Genomic DNA, 21025 nt, shown 5'->3' with positions numbered 1-21025 from the left:
TCCGTGGGAGCACAGACGGACACACTTCACATGGGCCAAGGCCGTTTAAGCAGCCTAGATCTGCTGGCCACTGAGAGGACATTAGTCAAGTCCCTGGAAAAGACGCCTTGTTGGTACGACAGGGTCACAGATCATTTTCTTGAAAAGGAATGGAGGGTAGAATTTACATATAAATAAACCAACACATTTTATGATGTAGGCCGAAATTGAGCTTCCCCTCCTTGAAAGACCAGCATCCGCCACTGCTACCAACGTGTGTTTTTGGACCGTGGGAGGAAACCGGAACACCCGGAGGAAACCCACGCGGACACAGGGAGAACACACCAACTCCTCACAGACAGTCACCCGGAGGAAACCCACGCAGACACAGGGAGAACACACCAACTTCTCACAGACAGTCACCCGGAGCAGGAATTGAACCCACAACCTCCAGGTCCCTGGAGCTGTGTGAATGCGACACCTACCTGCTGTGCCACCGTGCCGCGGATAGATCCGCACAGTAAAGTTCCAGTATTAAGTCTAAAGCCTTTCCACATGATTCAACACTGCCACTGCAGCAAAGGGAGAAGAAACTCCATACCCAATTCATGCCCATCTTTTCTGAAGAAATGTTGAATGAAACTGCGTCTATCCCACCTTTGGCCATGTGGAGTATATCTGCATCAGGTATTTTTTATTTTATCTTTCCAAATGACTGCGTCTCTTTGGTCAGAGACAGACTACTGATGCAGAATCGCACTCTAAAGCCCCTGCAGTCTATATGAGAAGAAACAGCATTTGTTTTATCCCATGTTCCCAGACTCAGGCAGCCCACAAAAGACTGACTGGGTCTTGTTATGGGTGGGTAGTCTCCAAATCCCCAACGTATTGTGCACATGCACTGAACAAGTATTTTTTATATAATATTTCCCCTTTAAATCCTTTCCCTGAACGTTTCTACAGTGCAAGCACAATAATCCCATCTGCTCCTTAGGAATTCTTATAAAGACCGTGGGCACCCACAACAATGCCAGAAACGACAGGACAACAATGCACACCAACATTTTCTGTCAAAATCTGTTGCGTAACTTGAACTGCCACCGTCAGCAGTTTGTAAACAAAGCGCGTGTTTAAACGGCCTCCATGTGACTTTTGCTGTCATAACAAATGTCCTCAACCACATCCTCTATGTACATGTGTGTGCACTGTAATAGCATTAGCACAATGCTGCACCCTCTCTGCATGGCCGCTGTGGGCCTCCCTCGTAACCTTTCTCTTGTACCTCCATCTTGTTGGTGTACAGTCCGGGCTACATGCTTGGGTTCTCCAACTTTTAGCTATTAATCAGAGCTCAGTTTCTAAACACGGAGCCACCTGACTACTGCCTGAATATGTTCGGGTGCTTGACTATTTAGACTTGCAGTGAGACCAGCAATATGTCACTGCTCTACCAGCTCTACCACTTCATCTCTAGTGGTCCTATGGGAGCGGGGCATAAGTTGACCATGTGCCTGCTTTGTTAGTCCTGCTGATTGGATTTCCTCTTCTGAATGACCCCCTGCCATGTAATTTACATGGAGGCTGAATTACAGACTGTAATCTACCTGCGGAAGGTGAAAAAGTGATTATTTTACGTACACGTGGCAGATGTTTTTTTAAGGATGTGTATGATTTGCCAACGAGTCATGATGCATCCAGCGATTACATCCTGTTGTTTTCATATAGCAACAGTAATGACACATAAAAACCAAAGAAACAAGGAGGGGATAACAGAGGAGGAGAAGAAAGAATGAAAGAGAACGCGTTTTTTCCCTCTCTTTAGTCTCGAGGATAAATCCTCTTATGGATCTAGCTGAGGACAAGCTGAGGAATAGCTCTTAATTACACATCTGTAAGGCCTTCACTAATCCCTGTGTGTGTGCGTGTTAGTGTGTTTGTGTGTGAGTGGGATAGTTATAGAGTATATACAAGTGTAAAATCTAAGTATTCTAAGTAAAGAGGCTTTACAGAAAATACATAAAAATGGCCAGTGATTGGAGGTATGGGGCGGTGTTTCTAATAAAGTGTCTAGTGAGTGGTGGTATGAGGGGGGTGTTTCTAATAAAGTGGCCAGTGAGTGGTGGTATAAGGGGAGTGTTTCTAATAAAGTGTCCAGTGAGTGGTGGTATATGGGGGTGTTTCTAATAAAGTGTCCAGTGAGTGGTGGTATAAGTGGGGTGTTTCTAATAAAGTGTCCAGTTAGTGGTGGTATAAGGACGGTGTTTCTAATAAAGTGGCCAGTGAGTGGTGGTATGAGGGGGTGTTTCTAATAAAGTGGCCAGTGAGTGGTGGTATAAGGGGGGTGTTTCTAATAAAGTGGCCAGTGAGTGGTAGTATAAAGGGGGTGTTTCTAATAAAGTGTCCAGTGAGTGGTGGTATAAGGGGGGTGTTTCTAATAAAGTGGCCAGTGAGTGGTGGTATGAGGGGGTGTTTCTAATAAAGTGGCCAGTGAGTGGTGGTATAAGGGGGGTGTTTCTAATAAAGTGGCCAGTGAGTGGTAGTATAAAGGGGGTGTTTCTAATAAAGTGTCCAGTGAGTGGTAGTATAAGGGGGGTGTTTCTAATAAAGTGTCCAGTGAGCGATGGTATGAGGGGGGTGTTTCTAATAAAGTGGCCAGTGAGTGGTGGTGTGAGGGGGGTGTTTCTAATAAAGTGTCCAGAGAGTGGTGGTATGAGGGGGGTGTTTCTAATAAAGTGGCCAGTGAGTGGTGGTGTGAGGGGGGTGTTTCTAATAAAGTGTCCAGAGAGTGGTGGTATAAGGGGGGTATTTCTAATAAAGTGTCCAGTGAGTGGTGGTATGAGGGGGGTGTTTCTAATAAAGTGGCCAGTGAGTGGTGGTATAAGGGGGGTGTTTCTAATAAAGTGGCCAGTGAGTGGTGGTATAAGGGGGGTGTTTCTAATAAAGTGGCCAGTGAGTGGTGGTATAAGGGGGGTGTTTCTAATAAAGTGTCCAGTGAGTGGTGGTATAAGGGGGGTGTTTCTAATAAAGTGTCCAGTGAGTGGTGGTATAAGGGGGGTGTTTCTAATAAAGTGGCCAGTGAGTGGTGGTATAAGGGGGTGTTTCTAATAAAGTGTCCAGTGAGTGGTGGTATAAGGGGGGTGTTTCTAATAAAGTGTCCAGTGAGTGGTGGTATAAGGGGGGTGTTTCTAATAAAGTGGCCAGTGAGTGGTGGTATAAGGGGGGTGTTTCTAATAAAGTGGCCAGTGAGTGGTAGTATAAGGGGGGTGTTTCTAATAAAGTGGCCAGTGAGTGGTGGTATAAGGGGGGTGTTTCTAATAAAGTGGCCAGTGAGTGGTGGTATAAGGGGAGTGTTTCTAATAAAGTGTCCAGTGAGTGGTGGTATATGGGGGTGTTTCTAATAAAGTGTCCAGTGAGTGGTGGTATAAGTGGGGTGTTTCTAATAAAGTGTCCAGTGAGTGGTGGTATAAGGACGGTGTTTCTAATAAAGTGGCCAGTGAGTGGTGGTATGAGGGGGTGTTTCTAATAAAGTGGCCAGTGAGTGGTGGTATAAGGGGGGTGTTTCTAATAAAGTGGCCAGTGAGTGGTAGTATAAAGGGGGTGTTTCTAATAAAGTGTCCAGTGAGTGGTGGTATAAGGGGGGTGTTTCTAATAAAGTGGCCAGTGAGTGGTGGTATGAGGGGGTGTTTCTAATAAAGTGGCCAGTGAGTGGTGGTATAAGGGGGGTGTTTCTAATAAAGTGGCCAGTGAGTGGTAGTATAAAGGGGGTGTTTCTAATAAAGTGTCCAGTGAGTGGTAGTATAAGGGGGGTGTTTCTAATAAAGTGTCCAGTGAGCGGTGGTATGAGGGGGGTGTTTCTAATAAAGTGGCCAGTGAGTGGTGGTGTGAGGGGGGTGTTTCTAATAAAGTGTCCAGAGAGTGGTGGTATAAGGGGGGTGTTTCTAATAAAGTGGCCAGTGAGTGGTGGTGTGAGGGGGGTGTTTCTAATAAAGTGTCCAGAGAGTGGTGGTATAAGGGGGGTATTTCTAATAAAGTGTCCAGTGAGTGGTGGTATGAGGGGGGTGTTTCTAATAAAGTGGCCAGTGAGTGGTAGTATAAGGGGGGTGTTTCTAATAAAGTGTCCAGTGAGTGGTGGTATGAGGGGGGTGTTTCTAATAAAGTGGCCAGTGAGTGGTGGTATAAGGGGGGTGTTTCTAATAAAGTGGCCAGTGAGTGGCAGTATAAGGGGGGTGTTTCTAATAAAGTGTCCAGTGAGTGGTGGTATAAGGGGGGTGATTCTAATAAAGTGGCCAGTGAGTGGTGGTATAAGGGGGGTGTTTCTAATAAAGTGGCCAGTGAGTGGTAGTATAAGGGGGGTGTTTCTAATAAAGTGTCCAGTGAGTGGTGGTATAAGGGGGGTGTTTCTAATAAAGTGTCCAGTGAGTGGTGGTATAAGGGGGGTGTTTCTAATAAAGTGGCCAGTGAGTGGTGGTATAAGGGGGTTGTTTCTAATAAAGTGGCCAGTGAGTGGTAGTATAAGGGGGGTGTTTCTAATAAAGTGTCCAGTGAGTGGTGGTATAAGGGGGGTGTTTCTAATAAAGTGGCCAGTGAGTGGTGGTATAAGGGGGTTGTTTCTAATAAAGTGGCCAGTGAGTGGTAGTATAAGGGGGGTGTTTCTAATAAAGTGTCTAGTGAGTGGTGGTATAAGGGGGGTGTTTCTAATAAAGTGGCCAGTGAGTGGTGGTATAAGGGGGTGTTTCTAATAAAGTGTCCAGTGAGTGGTGGTATAAGGGGGGTGTTTCTAATAAAGTGTCCAGTGAGTGGTGGTATAAGGGGGGTGTTTCTAATAAAGTGGCCAGTGAGTGGTGGTATAAGGGGGTTGTTTCTAATAAAGTGGCCAGTGAGTGGTAGTATAAGGGGGGTGTTTCTAATAAAGTGTCTAGTGAGTGGTGGTATAAGGGGGGTGTTTCTAATAAAGTGTCCAGTGAGTGGTGGTATAAGGGGGGTGTTTCTAATAAAGTGTCCAGTGAGTGGTGGTATAAGGGGGGTGTTTCTAATAAAGTGGCCAGTGAGTGGTGGTATAAGGGGGTTGTTTCTAATAAAGTGGCCAGTGAGTGGTAGTATAAGGGGGGTGTTTCTAATAAAGTGGCCAGTGAGTGGTAGTATAAGGGGGGTGTTTCTAATAAAGTGGCCAGTGAGTGGTGGTATAAGGGGGGTGTTTCTAATAAAGTGTCCAGTGAGTGGTGGTATAAGGGGGTGTTTCTAATAAAGTGTCCAGTGAGTTGTGGTATAAGGGGGGTGTTTCTAATAAAGTGGCCAGTGAGTGGTGGTATAAGGGGGGTGTTTCTAATAAAGTGTCCAGTGAGTGGTGGTATATGGGGGTGTTTCTAATAAAGTGGCCAGTGAGTGGTAGTATAAGGGGGGTGTTTCTAATAAAGTGTCCAGTGAGTGGTGGTATATGGGGGTGTTTCTAATAAAGTGTCCAGTGAGTTGTGGTATAAGGGGGGTGTTTCTAATAAAGTGGCCAGTGAGTGGTGGTATAAGGGGGGTGTTTCTAATAAAGTGGCCAGTGAGTGGTGATATAAGGGGGGTGTTTCTAATAAAGTGTCCAGTGAGTGGTGGTATATGGGGGTGTTTCTAATAAAGTGTCCAGTGAGTGGTGGTATAAGGGGAGTGTTTCTAATAAAGTGTCCAGTGAGTGGTGGTATAAGGGGGGTGTTTCTAATAAAGTGGCCAGTGAGTGGTAGTATAAGGGGGGTGTTTCTAATAAAGTGTCCAGTGAGTGGTGGTATAAGGGGGGTGTTTCTAATAAAGTGGCCAGTGAGTGGTGGTATAAGGGGGTGTTTCTAATAAAGTGGCCAGTGAGTGGTGGTATAAGGGGGGTGTTTCTAATAAAGTGTCCAGTGAGTGGTAGTATAAGGGGGGTGTTTCTAATAAAGTGTCCAGTGAGTGGTAGTATAAGGGGGGTGTTTCTAATAAAGTGTCCAGTGAGTGGTGGTATAAGGGGGGTGTTTCTAATAAAGTGGCCAGTGAGTGGTGGTATAAGGACGGTGTTTCTAATAAAGTGTCCAGTGAGTGGTAGTATAAGGGGGGTGTTTCTAATAAAGTGTCCAGTGAGTGGTGGTATAAGGGGGGTGTTTCTAATAAAGTGGCCAGTGAGTGGTGGTATAAGGGGGTGTTTCTAATAAAGTGTCCAGTGAGTGGTAGTATAAGGGGGGTGTTTCTAATAAAGTGTCCAGTGAGTGGTGGTATAAGGGGGGTGTTTCTAATAAAGTGGCCAGTGAGTGGTGGTATAAGGGGGTGTTTCTAATAAAGTGGCCAGTGAGTGGTGGTATAAGGGGGGTGTTTCTAATAAAGTGTCCAGTGAGTGGTAGTATAAGGGGGGTGTTTCTAATAAAGTGTCCAGTGAGTGGTGGTATAAGGGGAGTGTTTCTAATAAAGTGGCCAGTGAGTGGTGGTATAAGGGGGGTGTTTCTAATAAAGTGGCCAGTGAGTGGTGGTATAAGGGGGTGTTTCTAATAAAGTGTCCAGTGAGTGGTGGTATAAGGGGGGTGTTTCTAATAAAGTGTCCAGTGAGTGGTAGTATAAGGGGGGTGTTTCTAATAAAGTGTCCAGTGAGTGGTGGTATAAGGGGGGTGTTTCTAATAAAGTGTCCAGTGAGTGGTAGTATAAGGGGGGTGTTTCTAATAAAGTGTCCAGTGAGTGGTGGTATAAGGGGGGTGTTTCTAATAAAGTGGCCAGTGATTGGATATATAAGAAACCCCACAGGCCCATGAGCGGCAGGTCATTATTGCAGACAGCTTCTGACCACTGAGGCTGGACAGTGACTGGACAAGGTTTCCAGCAAGCCTCACTCTGAAAGGCTCCGGACACTGAGTGAGTGTTTGTGTCTGAATGGCTGTTATCAACTGAAAAGGGCAACAGGGATGGAAAGATGAAGCAGTCAGAGTGAGATGGGGGTCAGAGAAGAGAAAGCTTATCTCAGGCCCCAGCTGGACATCGCAGTCACAGTAAACTTGTTTCAGAGATTAGCTGGGTTATTTTTTTAGGGGGTGGCAGTGGTAGCATAGTGTTCAAATGTATCTGTCCATAAAGGGATAGCAGTGTAAAGATACAATCTCTTTCATCTAATGGAACTTTCCTTGACCATGAAATGTATATAGCTGGGTGTAAAGGCTTAAAGTCCTGACCATTTCAAGTTTTGGCTCGAGTTATTTGTGTGACCAAATGTGTTGACCAAAATGTACGTCCTCTATTAAACAAATCAGCAAGAATAATTTCACCACTTCCAAAAAGTCTCTAATCAGTAATTGTGGATATGTCTGGAGCTTGAATTTCTCTTCGAGGTGAAGGTCGTAAGTGCTGTTTTTCTGATGTGGACCGTTTTTTTGGTCCATCAGGTTTTTCACGGTCGATAGGACTCTTCCATGTCCTTGGTGTCCTTTAATTCCTTAAGCATGTTTCTTATACCTTTTCTCCTAGACATGAGCTGGACATTAAAAAGGCAGCTGAGGTGTGTATGGGTAGTTGTTTATGTGACTGGACAAGCATTTTCCCAATAAAACTGAAGCAGTTGGATTAAATGACAATAATGGAATGTTTTGTGGGCTGCTTCAACTCTTTGTGGTCTGTCTTCACCAGTCAGGAGCCGTCCTGCACCCTGACCTCTGGGGTCTACTGGGCTCAAAGTAATCAGTCGATATTTGATCATTAGAACTTAGCGACTAAAGCCGAGTGAGGAAGAAAGCAAATGGTATCTGAGTTGATAAAGGCTTAATTTCTCCCATGGCATGTTGCTATAGCAACGTCTTCGGAGCAAAAGTGAGGTGGGTTGGGGGAGAAAAAAGAGTCCGCCGTTTCTGTTCGGCTTTGAGTCGACCGAAAGTGTCGCCTCAACGACGGAATAAAGCAAATTTGCTCCTGATAAGCATTCCTGTGGCGCGGGCAAGAAAAGCAGGCTATAAACATTCCGCTGGGCTCCATCCACCAAGGACGACTTCTCATTTTCTCCAGTTAATGAAATAACTTTGAGGGGGGTGAGGGTGTGTGTGTGTGTTTCGGGAACAGCAACTTCAAACCATCTATTGCACTGTGCTACCACCAATTTTTTCCACTGAGGTGCAAATTGAGTAGCAATTCAATCCCCCAATCCACTTCTAATCGCTTTATTGTAATGTGATAAAGCCCACAACATGAGTGTTCTACAAGGGGAAACTGTGCTTAGATGATTATCAATTATATCTGTTCTGCCACAATGACTTTGTGAAGGACTATTTATCTCTCACGTCTGGCCCCAACATCTAGTAGTGTGGCAGAGTCAAGATGGCCTGCAGCACGGGAAATAACAGGCACAATATTGCACAACTGCATTAGCAGTTTATTAAAGTTCCTAAAAGCAATTCTGCACGCCTTGGAACGCTTAGGGAAGCTTCTTGTTCCTGTGCTATCATGGGGAGGTCTTATCTGTGGCTTGTACTTCATATAATATAGTAAAACATAGACTTTAAATAACTTAAAACCTTCAGTGTGAAATTTCACAACTAGGTGTGTGACGCTATTTTAAATGAGCAGCAAACCTTGACTCACTGAGCTACACTTTCAGGTCAGGCTTTCAATGCCAAATCATGGTCAGAAATGAGGATTTGTTAACGATCCCCTTAATACTTGTGCTAAGCTAACAGAAGTCCCACCAAATTATTTTTTGGCAAATTTTGATTAAACCCCATCATTTAAAACCTGTAAAACACATTTCATGTTCTATTCTAAGTATGTACCATGGACTGTAGCTAGAGACTCTTTCAGTAATAGCCCCTGTCATGAAGCTACTGCTGTTTTCCACCTTTTTCACAAGGCTATCGCTCAAACTCACAGACAGTGATGTTTCAAGAACTTCCCGAAGCTACCAGAAATGAATTTTCTTTCTTCACAAAAACGGTCCTATTCCGTGTAAATCACACCTGCTGATTCCACAATCATCTCCTAATAGTGTTAGTTGTTAGTCTGATATACTAAGCCTTCAGTTCAGGTCCTGAAGCCCCAAAGCAATTGATAACAAGACTGGTTGGATCAACCTATATAGCAGGGTGGTTCTGTTTGTCCACTTTGGACAATTTTCCATTCTGTGTTTCAAGATCTTAGCTTTGTTCTCTCCAAAAAAAAAAAAAAAAAATAGCAAAACAGTGTTTAAATATAACAACTTTTGAAATAAAACCATTGTGAACATTGCTTCATGTTGTTTACACTTTATACACTCTGAGACTGGACCATATAATGGTCTCATTAAAGAAGGACAAAGGATGACAGAAGCAGGCAAAAAGAAGGCTAATGGTTTTGTCCAGTGGTATCCAGAGACAGGCTTCAGAAATGATGTTACATGTCTGAATTGTGCTACGTATATCTAGGTTTAATTGGACAGTTGATGAAATTGGCACGATGCTAATGGCTAATCAAACAGCTCAAAATGGCTACTTACAGAGTAAATGAAAATAATGTGTGTTAAACAGTACAACACAGCATGGTTTTATGATTTTTGCATGGCTCTTGCTATAAACAACATTCAAAACTTTGTTTTGACATTCAGGCTTTATTTTCCAACTCTGTTACATACATGCTATTGCTAGGTCAAACAGGACTTTCTCTTTCACTCAAACACATACAGCATGGGGTTCAGGCCGGAATGAGCTCCTACTGTTTAAGAATAGTGGAATCAGGAGGGAATCTCTCACATTATTCTCAGTCTATTTTCATCTCTACATGAGGTTGCCATTTCTCCAGCTTTTTAGGACACTGCTCACTTCATGTTTTAGGAAAAATACTTACTGCTTGTGGCCCATGTAAAACAATGGGAGGTCACTATGACACTATGTCTCCTAATAGAAGCACACAATTAACCAAGGAACACAATGGGCAGCTAAGAAATGCAAATTTGCAAAAAGAAAAATAACAATGTAAGCCTGGTCCCTTAAGAATTAATGTAAAGAGAAAGTAATCCCTACTTTTTATTAGTTGAGTTACAGACACATTCAGACTTCTGACTTTTCTCCCATGCTCCCTTGCAGAGCAGTTGAATGTTTGGTCCCAATGTGGGCCTAAATGTAGCACATCTGCAGTTGTCTTATGGTCCACACTTGGCTTTGAATGACGGTGTTGACTCCAGTTGCCTCAACTCAGCCACAAGTCCACCTTATAGGGCCCAGATATCAGGTGTGTTCTGGAACAAATCTGGGCCACATGGACCACACAACACATGCCTTAAACCAAGTCAAGCCTGGTTCATGGTATTTGGCCCATGTATGGCCCACACCACATGTGCCAATGCTGTAAATGTCTCCAAAATTTCCAAAAGTGAAAGAGATTTGGCTCAAATGTATCTGTTATCTGGGGCAGAGAGCGCTCCCGACCACTGGACCCCTGGCTCTGGCTGCAGACTGAAGCCGATGAGTGTGGTTTGCCCCAGCAACAGCTTGCCAGCAGAGAGCTTAGCTAGCCCCGACAGAGAGTATAAAGCTAGCTGCTTAATTTGGTGTTCACTGCACATTCCACACACTGCTCCTCATCTTCTAGCCACTGTCTTCAGCTGGACCCAAGGTCTGCAGGCTCTCCACATCCAGCATCGGTGGAGGAATGCCATTGGGTCTATGCCACAGTAGAATTTCTAAGACGAGGTCCTAACTAACCTAGTAAGAAAGAACACAATATACTACAACTCCAAGTGTACTTAACTAGTTTGCAATTTGATAAACATTCGACCACATGTTGGCTTCACTGTGTTTGGTAAGGTTTGGTCACAGAACAGGCATAAGGTGTTAAAACTAAGAGCTCCCCCTTCCAAAGTACTTGTGGAAGTTAGCTAAAGTCTGGGCATGCTAAGCAGGTCATTACTGCCTGTGTTTGGCAGGTAGCGGTTTGCTGAGACTACCACTAGCTGCCTCTAATATCGGCCGGGGAGCACATTCCCACTGCCGCTGTCTGGTGGTTAGTGGCTTGCTGACTCTGCTAATGATATCAACCTACAAGGCCTGTCTCCAGCTAGCAGCCTGCTAAAACTGTTAGTATTTGGCACTGTCAATTTAGTGAGGCTGTATTAATGCTGCGACTCGGTGCTGCTCACTGGCTGGCTACATAATCTCAACCTGCTATCTGTGCTGTTTTTATTTCCTGTATTTGTGTTCTTCTTTGTCTTTTGGTAATTTTTTTTCTACTATCTTTGTAAGAGCTTTTAATAAAAGCCCTAAGTAAATGCAACATATTTTAATTAATATTAAATTAGACATGCACCTATCCCCACAATGTGGATAGTCACATTTGCCATGAGAAATCACCAGTGACCTAATTGTTTGGTTTTATTAAAGAGTGGGACCCATAAGCAGATGCCATGTTGAGCCTGATGAGTTTTCCTGGCTAGTTTTATATATTTATTGCTGAAAACTGTCATTCAATGTCTTCACACTTCCGCTGGTTTCCTCTGCTCCGCCGCCTCGCTCCCCCATCCTCCTGAGAGACGCCAAGCGACATGTTAAAGTTGTTACTGCGTGATTAGAGTCGCAGGAGTTGCTCAGTTCAGCCATCACTACACCACCCCGCGTCTCCTGGGCAACCGGAGGAAGTTATTTTGGGCCTTCAGTGCACCGGGCGATCCGCCACCCAGAGGCTCCTGCTGCTGAGAGGAAGAATGCTGAGCTGCCTCCGGTGTGTGTGTGTGTGAGACAGAGCAAGGGAGAGAAACAGAGACTGAGAGAAAGACAGACAGACAAAGAAGCAGATGCCATCCACATTTACCTCAGATTCTTCCTTCCAAGTGGAAAAATACAGAAGATATGGGTTCTCAAGGTTTCTGATCATGATACGAGCTCCCCTTTTATCCCTAACCCCACTACCACTTATTTATAGTTTGGTACTTTTTTATTTAGCAGTATTTTTATTAAAATCACCTATTGTTTTATTTATCTCTTTACATCTAATGCAGACAATAAAATGAAGTGGAGTACGCACTAGGCTGTGAAATATTGCAACTATATTGCAAGTAAAAACAAAAATAATTACAGTAATACTAAAAAAAAACAATAAAAAAAAAATACTATGAAGGTGGCAGTACAGAAAAATGGCTCTGCATTATAAACTGTGTCTTCAACATATTGCAATATATGTGCAAAATGTATATAAGCCCAGTTAAAGTGGCAGTGCATATTAACATTCAGCAACTGTTCAGTGAGCCTTAGTGTTTCATTGCCCAATAATGTCCCATCATCATTGAATCACACTGCAAATGTCCTCTGGAGCAAGAGCATGAGTCTGAGCTCACCATGCCCAGTGCTAATGTGTGTTTGATGGGTATAACGCACTTTCACCTTTGGGGTATAGAAGAGTGGAGCTGTATTCTCTGAGGTAATACATGTGGGATGACTTCCAGTGTAACCCAAAACTCCCCATCCCACATTATTACCTGACCTTATTAATACACTTATAGCCTGAAGGAATCAAGTCTTCACTGTAGTTTTCCAATATCTTGTGCATTTTAAAATGTGAACACAAGTATTCCATGAAGACCATACTTTAGAAACCCTCATGTCTCAGCTCTTACAACAGCTCAGTCGTCGGGGCTGAATAACTGAAAAGCTAAAAAAGCAAGAGGCTCAAGATCGTGCAGTCTTCCAAAGCTGGAGTAAAGTGTTCAAGACTTGAGCAGGATTGGATGTGTTCTATCAGTAAACAGCATCATAAATGTTTCATAAATATTCCTTTGAGAAGCATTTACAAGGAAAGAGAAGGAAATAAAGAGCGGGAAAGCACTGCCTCACCCGATTCAATTACAGATACAGGGAGTAGGATGCAGTGGCGAGTTTTTCTACAGCGCCGTGTTGGCAGGCCGTTTCCAAGCTTGGAGTTTTATTGACAAGAAAAGCACTTGCTATATACAGCTATATGGACTCACTTGGCCTTGGGGTATGACGTTTGCTCACAGTTTCACTCTATTTATGATTGGAAGGCAGTGATGTGAAGCAATAGCAGTCCCAGCAAACTGTGTTCCGTTTAAAAGTCCTCTGTGACATTACTAGGCTGAGCAATCAGTCCATGTTTATGGTGGACCCCAGAGCACGACTAGTCTTAAAGGATATACCCAGCATTTGTCCTCTGCATGCACTCTATGTGTTAGTGATATGTGTTATTTTAAAGCATTCTGAATGCCATTTTAAAGCATTAATAAAATATTGTTGGCAATCTGTACATTCTGGGAATCAGTTCTGTGTGTCGCAGTTATAGGAAAGCTAAAGGAAATAGACACAAAAGAATCGCATTTGTAAATTGAAATTAGAATATGAAGTGTGAGGTTGTACTTCCTATAAAAACTGAATACATTGACGGAATATAATGGAAGCAGTAAAAACACCAGTACTAAAGAACTACTTGTATATTTTACTCACCATTTAGTTTGTTTTCACCATTTAGAGTCTTCTGTGTAATTTTCTACTAAATGTAAGTGTTCTATAGTTTATGATCAAAGTGCAGGGGTACTACTTCACACTGTGACACAGCAGTATTTTTAAGCACAAAAATAAAAACGTTCTGACGGAAAGCCATTTTTAAATATGATATTTTTAGATTTCTTCCTACACCATTTTGACCAACGAATAGCCAGTCATGTGTGTGCTTTGGAAGAATACATTTTTTCAGACAGATTGCCTAGACAGAATATCTTACTGTATAAAGCAGAATATCTTTACTGTGTGGAATAAAGTCCAAAGCTTTGGGGTCTACTCTCAAGTCCCAAATGCCTCAATTCATCTCTTTTTTGGGACCAATTCCAGTCCTACCCTTTAGCCTCTGTTCTGATCCGGCTATCAGCAGGTCCATTATAACAATGTCTAACACAGTTGTTCAATTTATCAAACACTAAATAAATATAAAATCATATTCTGAAGAATGTTACCTTACGAATATCTGAAGCCCATCATGCTTATGTTTAGTGATGTTTTCTGGACAATTGCAGGCTCCTGCCTGTGCTTCCATCCACTTCCTGAACTGTGATCTTGATCATTAGCACTGTTTCAGTCTGGATCTAAAGCCTGGTTCTTTTGACATTTCCAGACATTATCTGTCTCCTACTGAACATGACATGACTTAAACAGTCTTTAGCCTTTAGACTTTACTACATTAATGGCTACCTCCAGCTACATCATAGCAGCACAAGGGCTTAGATCACTGAACTAGAGCCCTCTGAAGACCTGCTGTCACTATTAGCTTCTGGAGTTCTCAGCGGGAAATAAATATAACATAGTAAAGTTTCGTCAGAGGGAAACTGCTCCTATCACACACTCAGGCAATCAAAGTAATTCCAAATCCATGTTTTTGTCCTGTGCACATGTTCCACCCCAATATCACTGCATATTGAATGCTAATAGTGCTAATGTTGCTAATAGTGCTAATATTGCAGTATATAGCTATATGTATGCTAGCTGTAAATTTAAGCTAATTCTTCTGTGCATTATATAGACTTTATAAAACTGATGAATTCACCTCTAATGCTTTTAGTTAGTTTTGTTAATATGAGTTACGTGTCTTGGTCACATTAGCATACATATTGAGAAGCTATTTTATTATGCTTACATTTATTTAAGTTGGTGACATCAACAAAGCAAACAAGAGTGTTAGCTTGTAATATTAGCATTTCAAGCACTAAATGACCTAATATACATCAATCACCTAAAACATTAATGTGATCTCTTTGTTTTTTCTTTTTTATCAGCTCAATTGACCATACAGCTCCACTTTGTATTTGTACATCACACACTGTAGTCCATCTGTTGTTTAGCATACTGTGTTAGTGTGTTGTTCTTCAGTGGTCAGGACCCTTGTGCATGGTGCTGGTACAAGTGGATCAGGCACAGCAGTGTTGCTGGAGTTTTTAAAATCCTCAGTTTCACAGCTGGATGGAAAATAAAATGCCATGAAAAAAAAATATATCCAGCCAACAGCATCCTATGTAAAGCATCTTGATACCACTGATGAAGGAGTGATTTGTAGCACCCATTATCTACAAGGTGGACAAGCAAGGTCCAACTCTGTGTCTTAAAGTGTGGACAGTGTGTTGGCACACTGTTAAAAAAACTCCAGCGGCACTGCTGTGTCTGATCCACAGTACCAGCACAACACTCACGTCAGGGTCACTGGCGCTGATAATGGTCCACCACTCAAATCATACACTGCCCTGTAGTGGTCCTGTGCAGGTCCTAGACACTGAAGGACAGTGGGAAAGGGGCTAACAGCATATACAGAACAGCACTTAGGCAGGGCTAATAAAACGGCAAATGAGCAGAGAGTAAATAGAAAAATAACTTTGTTTATATGTTTTCATGCTATCAATCTCTCAATCTGCAGCCATTATTTTCCTGTTAAAAACACAAGCCCACATTGCTCTGTAGCTGGCATATGGTCCTGCTCTGCTGGTGTTGGCTGCAAAGCCACCTTTATTTGGCATGCTTAATGTGACAGTAGTTTTCTATGTTTAGTACACTCTCCCTGGCCACTTCATTAAAAACAGCACCTTCCTTGCTGATGTACAGATTCACTATGTAAACACTGACAAGGACTAACTAGTTCACACCTCAGTCCATATATTGGAATGGAGACTAGTCATTAAAAAGTGAATTATTGCTATCCTTTGACACTTATAGCCACTCACAAATCATAAATGGGCCTCGGGAAGACAGTTTTTTCATCCATTTAATTTTACTACATTACAGCAAAGGTTTTGCTGCTGAACATAGTTCAAATGTAAAAAATGGTAGTAATAATAATAATAATAACAAAAAGAAAGTGTATAAAAATAATTTTCCTCTCATCGGCTCAGTGAACATCAGGGGGAGGTAGGAGACTTTCTAGGAGGCCAAATCAAACGGTCCCACTTAGGGAGGCCCTGCTGTAGTCCATCTGTTGATGCCATCCACTAGCCCTTCATCATTGGTCAATTGGTCATCAGTGGGCTGATAAGTGTACAGCGCCAGATGGGCTGAAGTCTGTAACTGTACATCTGTACACTGGACCTATAAAGTAGGTGGAGCTCATAACGTGCTTAGAGAGTGGAAGAATATAGGGGTGGCCGGTGTGTGTAGGTATAAGTGAGGGGGTTCTAATAAAGTGGCCACTGTGTGGAAGCGTATGAGCAACTCACATTAGTGTATTCATATCAAACACACATTTAATGACAGTGTACATAGCTTGCGAGGAGGAATAAGCTCCAATTATAAAGCGTCAACCACAATCTCACATCAGCCTCTTGCACAGGGGATTTTGTTAACAAGGCAATATTGTCAACAGTCTTGTCTGTGAGGCGGTGTGTGTGCGACAGCAGAAATTATTCACTGTGAAAGCTTCTTGTTTTTTCCCCTACCACTGTAACAGAAAACAGCATAGACCAGCACAGCCGAACTCTAAATAGTCTTGTGTTAAATAAAACATGTACCTGTTTTACCAGTTTATATCCTGATGTCTTCTGTTTAAGACAACTCAATGCGACAAGACTTTTTACTAAAGAGTTTTGGACACTTCCTATTGGGCCTTTACTCATAACAAGTGCACACAGTGTGAAAAGCCGCATTTCTGAATCAATGAATTAATAAATAAATGAATAAAAATGGGTAGGTTTTGGTTTTACACACTGATCACACTGGTACACCGTGTTCTGGATGCTGCAAAGCTGTACTGTGTAGATACTAGTGTAGTACACACTGGGTGACACACCAAACTAGTACTAGACCAGAACAAGCCATTTAACTTGTTGCCATTAATAGGTAGCTATAGTTGTAGCTGTATTTCAAATGTAATGAAGGTGGACATTTTTTAAGTAGATTTTGGGCTCTGTATGTATTATTTTTAGTGTTTGTATCTCATGCAATAAAAGGCCAAGGTGTAGTTCCTAGTCAACAAATCAGTATAAAACTACACTATACATTTTCAAGTATACAATCAACTGTTAAATAACTGATACAGTGTTCCAGGTAGGCCTCAGAATGAGAACAACACCCAAACACACCTATTCCTTGATGATTACACACACAAACACACACAAACACACACACAAACTCAGGCAGGCTCCACCTGTCCCTTGACATATGGAGACAATGGTCTAGAAAGTGTTGCCCCATGACGTTTGCATGGTTGGTATGAAAAACATAAGTATGTGTGTGTGTGTGAGAGAGGGAGAGAGAGAGAGAGAGAGAGAGAGAGACAAAGAGAGAAAACAATTATAGCACTGTCCTTTCCCATCATATCCTAAATTGACTATGTTTATACAGATGTACACTACTGAGACCACTTTTCTTTTATTTATACTCTAAGTTATTTATTTTGTTCTGCGTCCACACCCGAAGGAAACCCACATAGACACAGGGAGAACACTCCACACTCCTCACAGACATTCACCTGGAGGAAACCCACGCAGACACAGGGAGAACACACCACACTCCTCACAGACATTCACCCAGAGGAAACCCATACAGACACAGGGAGAACATACCACACTCCTCACAGACAGTCACCTGGAGGAAACCCACACATACACAGGGAGAACACACCACACTCCTCACTGACATTCACCTGGAGGAAACCCACACAGACACAGAGAGAACACACCACACTCCTCACTGACAGTCACCCGGAGGAAACCCACGCAGACACAGGGAGAACACAGCACACTCCTCACAGACAGTCACCCGGAGGAAACCCACACAGACACAGGGAGAACACACCACACTCCTCACTGACATTCACCTGGAGGAAACCCACACAGACACAGAGAGAACACACCACACTCCTCACAGACAGTCACCTGGAGGAAACCCACACAGACACGGGGAGAACACACCACACTCCTCACAGACAGTCACCCGGAGGAAACCCATGCAGACACATGGAGAACACACCACACTCCTCATAGACAGTCACCCGGAGGAAACCCACGCAGACACGGGGAGAACACACCACATTCGTCACTGACATTCACCTGGAGGAAACCCACACAGACACGGGGAGAACACACCACACTCCTCACAGACAGTCACCCAGAGTGTCCCTGGAGCTGTGTGACTGAGACACTACCTGCTGTACCACCATGAAACCCCATAATATATTTAGTTATATATATATATATATATATAACTATATATTAATAGCTATAAATATATTTAGTTAAATATATTTTTTCTGATTTTTGCCTAAAATATCAGTTTATAAAAATCTACACTCATAAAGGTTCATAAATGTCCAGTACTGAAGAGCAATGTACACTGTTTATAGTTTCACCAGGGGAAAAAGCACCTTTCCCTTTCTCAAGTTCAGTATCTCACACCCACAAAAACACTACACAACTGGCCTCAGTTCAGCGTTAGACTCCAGCCTCATTAAACCCTGCTGCTCTCAGGCTTTGCTCTTCTGCCTGAAGAGCGCAGACACTTCGATCAACAGATTAGTGCCACTTCAAGCACCTTCCAGTTTTGACCTTTGCTTTCAGGAGATGGAACAAACAGGACTTAGGAACATTACAAAACTGGATTGCGATGCTATCTTTAAGGGAACAGTCGTTTCCTCCTGTGATGCTGCTTCACTTATAAAACAGCCATTATAACGACAAGGGCGTATCAGAGATTCTGTAATAAAACTGTTCTAAACATGGCCACCCATAGGGGGGGGGACCCACTCTATGGACTACAAAGGTGTTGGATTCTTTATCTCATGTGAGTTGCATTTTACAGGACAATGTGTAAATAAATAAATAAATAAATAAATAAATAAATAAAAATAAAAATACAAAGAAAAATACGATACAGTATCATTTTCATAAATGTTGATTCTGGTGGTAAGAATGACTTTAGGAAGGCATTTCCACACCCTCCTTTTAATTTATATTATAAAGGGCTGAGAATTTGTCTTGGGATTGTTAGTGGTGTTATGTAAATACCTTACGCCACTGGGTGTCTTTGCTATAAGAAGATAGAGTCAGGTTGATGATGAGTTTCTGGCATTTTGTCTGTGTGTGTGTGTATGTGCGGTTTATCCCTTTGTGGGTACACAAATGTCCACAGGGTTATGAAATCATGAATATTTCATTTCCGAAACAAAACCTCATATCTGCAAAATGTTAACATACAATAGAAGAAAGAAACCTGCTTAACTCTGAATGAAAGTCAATGCAGAGTCATTTTGGAGCATTTACTTTTGGTCTGTTCCTCTTGACATTTTGGCACAATATAAAAGAACAATGTAGCTTTTTAAATTAAATGCCAATGAATAATGAAAAAAAAAACTCAAATGGAGATACAAGGATTTGTCCTGAAAGTGACAAAGTGGTTCTTATGGAGTCATCTGTGAAGGAAACTGAATTTTTTTCTTCCCCCCAATAATTCAACAGCTTTTATTATTTTATTAAAGTTAGAGACCAGAGCTGGCCTTTTGGTTGCTGAAGTTACTGTTGGGGTGAGGTTAATTTGGTCAGCCTTTACTCTTATAGACCAAGAAAATACACACTACAGAGTGTTGTCAGACATTTTCAGGACACCGTGTCTAACCTGTACACTGTCAGAAAAAAAAGTAGAGGTAGAGGGTAGAGGTGTCCATTTACCAAAGTATAAAGTGTGTAAACATACTCTCAACATTGGTCTTTGGATCAGTTTGTTTGGCTTAAACACATTTAAAGGTAAACTACACCCTCTCTCCCTGAGAAACGTCCCAATTTTATATATAAATCTTATGTTTAAAAAAATACAACAGCACATTAAATATCTAGAGTCAAGACAAGGTGCATGGAGTCGACAGAATTCAAATGAATATTCATTACATTCTGGATGAGACCATATTGGGCCATATCTTTTGGTTCATTTGTTGTGTGAGGTTCAAACAAAGGGCAGATGAAGTGATGTCCTCTTATGATAGCAACAGTTATAAATAATGCATTTGTGATACGTATGCCCACCCCATACCCTGACACGGTACACTCGCTAACAAACAAGGGCATGTGTGTCTCATAGGTCACTTACGGGTTCCATCGAAGCGTGTAGCGATGGTGTCCAGGAAGGTGTTTTGAGGGGCCAGGAGCCCCTTCATCACCGGCATGGCACTGGGCTTCCAGATTTACCCAACGTTCCTGGAAAAAAGATTCCTTCTTTTTCTTGATTTATTTCCCTTATTCCATCCCTAGCCGTGACTGGCCAGGGGGGATCAGGGCGCCCTCCATAGAGCAAGGAGGGAGGGGTCGGGGTGTGGGAAGGAGTTGTTTGGGGGCACTCTTTGCTCCAGGAGTTTGAAAAGTCTGGTCGTAAATTGGAAATAAAAATGTGTTTCCAGGCAAGAAACGCAAGTGTGGCTCCTCTCCCTCGTCCCGGGATGTTTCCCTTGGTTTATACTTCCATCGCGCTTTTATTATTTCACCTTTTCTTCATCCTTCACTTCCATCCGCCCTCGTTCACTGGCAGATTGGTCGTTTGTTCCTTCTGCTGGTGACTCAGTTGTTGGAGAGTTATCCCTGCGTTGTGTTCTCTCTCTTTATCTCTAGCTCCCTCTCTCAGCTCTTCAGTCTCTCTCACCTGCGCAGGAAAGGTAGATCCACTGTGTTGATCCAAATGCTGCACGTTGTCCTCTGCTCTTCCACAAGCAGCTTCCCTCCTTTTCCTCTCTCTCTCTTTCTCTCTCTCCCTCTCTCTCTCTCTCTTCCCTGTTGAATAGCTGCTGAGACAGAACAGTTGCTTTCTCTCCTCTCTCCACCCGTCCCTCCCCATCACTCCCTCACTCGCTCTCTCTCTCTCTTTCTCTCTCTCTCCCTTCCCTCCCTCTACATCCCCACACCCACTTTTCATCTACTCCAATGGTGCACGGCCAATGAGATACACAGAGATACACAAGTGTACACACACACACAGGGCATTGGAAACATACATACACACTTGTTCTCATTCTCTCACTCGTGTAAACTCTACGCTTTCAGGAAGCGGCTTGTATGAAGCTTAACGCTCAGAAAGAAATGTAAAAATACTGGCATCACACACACACACACACACACTTTAACTACTGCTGTTTGTGTGGC

The 21025-nt window shown here is 42.7% G+C and overlaps 1 protein-coding gene across 1 annotated transcript in view; it reads right to left on the bottom strand.

Moving 5' to 3' along the window:
* kcnh4b (potassium voltage-gated channel, subfamily H (eag-related), member 4b) overlaps positions 1 to 20058 on the bottom strand; it is a 67828-nt gene extending 47770 nt beyond the window's left edge. The window contains exon 1 of the mRNA XM_066664337.1: positions 19983 to 20058. Within this exon, the coding sequence (XP_066520434.1) occupies positions 19983 to 20058 (76 nt within the window). The remainder of the gene's footprint in view (positions 1 to 19982) is intronic.
* Between the last annotated feature and the right edge of the window lie 967 nt (positions 20059 to 21025).

Source organism: Hoplias malabaricus, chromosome 3 (assembly GCF_029633855.1).
Source record: "Hoplias malabaricus isolate fHopMal1 chromosome 3, fHopMal1.hap1, whole genome shotgun sequence".
NCBI lineage: Eukaryota > Metazoa > Chordata > Actinopteri > Characiformes > Erythrinidae > Hoplias > Hoplias malabaricus.
This window is presented reverse-complemented; position numbering and strand designations above follow the sequence as displayed.